Genomic DNA, 1731 nt, shown 5'->3' with positions numbered 1-1731 from the left:
TTTAATATTTTGCAAAAAAGGCTCAAAGTTAGCCTTTTTTGTGGTGGTAGTATTGCACGAATTGCCTGCCAGAGATCCAAAGTGTTGTATAATTCAGGCATATGTGTAAACTTACTAGTGCATTTTTACAGATCTTTAAATAAATGAGCAATTCATTTTTTTAATAGAGGACCCAAACAAAAGATGTATTAGTTTTCCTTCTAAAAGGATTTAGATGCTAAATTGTTCAGGACAGTGCCTCAAGTAACCCTCCAGATTGTCCAAATATTCCTTAGTGGCACTGAATCCAGGCAAATTGGACCACAAAAAAAGTAATTAGGAGCTCCCTAGTTGATAAATTATGCCAACAAAGTGATGCCTGTGGAGAAAAACATTGATACTGCAAATAAAACTTCCCATAGATTGCAATCAGTCCAGATTCACTGTCCCAATTTTAGGAGTCCTGTGTAAAAAAAATGTAATTGCTCAAAATATGAGGTTGTTTACCTAGACAACTGAGCATGTTCTTCTTCAGGTAGTTTTCCATGTTGTCCTTGCTTTCATCAGTGCATTTTTAAACTCTGTGTTTTTCAGGCTATATATAATGGGGTTGCAAAGTGGAGTAACAGCAATATAGGACAAAGAGGAAATCTTGTTTACTGAATATGTTGAGATGGGACGCACATAGGTTCCAAAAAGCGAACCGTAGAATAAAACAACTACAATGAGGTGTGAGAGACATGTGGAAAATGCCTTCTCCCTCCCCCCTTTCGATTTAATTTTAAGGATGGACAAGATGATTTTGATATAAGAAATGATAATGAAATTAAAGGACATTAGTGCCACTATAACAGCCATAACGTAGGAAACGGTCTCAAATGAGCCTGTATTGCTGCAGGAAATCTTCAGAAGCGCTGTTGCATCACAGAAAAAATGATTGATTGTGTGGGACTCACAGAAGGAGAGCTGAGATAGCAACATAACATGTGGTAATGGGAAAATGAAACTTATAAACCATGTTACCAAAGATATTTTGATGCACACAGATGTGCTCATGATGGATGTATAACGTAAAGGTTTGCAGATGGCAACATATCGATCACAAGCCATGACTAAGAGGAGGTTATATTCTACAAAGACTGAGGCAATGAAACAGTACAACTGCAGAATGCATGCAAGAAAAGAAACATATGTTTTCTCCAGAAAAAACTGGGACAGCATGTGTGGGAAAAAAACTGAAACATAACAGATGTCATTAAAGGACAAATTTGTGAGGAAGAAATACATGGGTGTGTGCAGAAGGGCGTTGAAGTAAATGGTTGTCATGATTAGAAGGTTTCCTGCTAGAGTTAAAAGGTAAATCAGTAAAAATGCAACAAAAAGTGGAACTTGTAGTTGTGGAAGATCTGAAAATCCTTCAATCAGAAAATAATTTACTGAACTCAGATTTTTTTTTTCCATTTGTCCAATGATACTGGAAATGGTGTCTGTAGACAACCTGAAAACAAGCACAGAAAATGTTTATGAAATTGTTTAGGCTTGAGGACAAGATGACGCTACAAAAATGTATCAACAACACACATGTGTTGATAGACGTCTTTCAATAGACAATATTTTACTAACAGTTGTTACATTTTCCACATGGAAAGATTAGAGATCTATTCCTGTACTGAAGATCATGGGAGAAAACCTCAGCAATGCAGACTTGGCCTTTCATCCCTCTACAACTTTAAAGATTAGTTCTATCATGAT

At 36.3% G+C, this 1731-nt stretch overlaps 1 protein-coding gene across 1 annotated transcript; it reads right to left on the bottom strand.

Annotated features, from left to right (window-relative positions):
* Positions 1 to 510: 510 nt before the first annotated feature.
* LOC146813237 (olfactory receptor 1L4-like) lies at positions 511 to 1440 on the bottom strand. Its single transcript, XM_085615328.1, has one exon. The coding sequence runs from the start codon at positions 1438 to 1440 to the stop codon at positions 511 to 513; it is 930 nt and encodes a 309-aa protein (XP_085471454.1).
* Between the last annotated feature and the right edge of the window lie 291 nt (positions 1441 to 1731).

Source organism: Triturus cristatus, chromosome 7, assembly GCF_964204655.1.
Source record: "Triturus cristatus chromosome 7, aTriCri1.1, whole genome shotgun sequence".
Classification (NCBI taxonomy): domain Eukaryota; kingdom Metazoa; phylum Chordata; class Amphibia; order Caudata; family Salamandridae; genus Triturus; species Triturus cristatus.
Note: the sequence above shows the minus strand (reverse complement) of the source record. Positions and strands in the feature narration are given on the sequence as shown.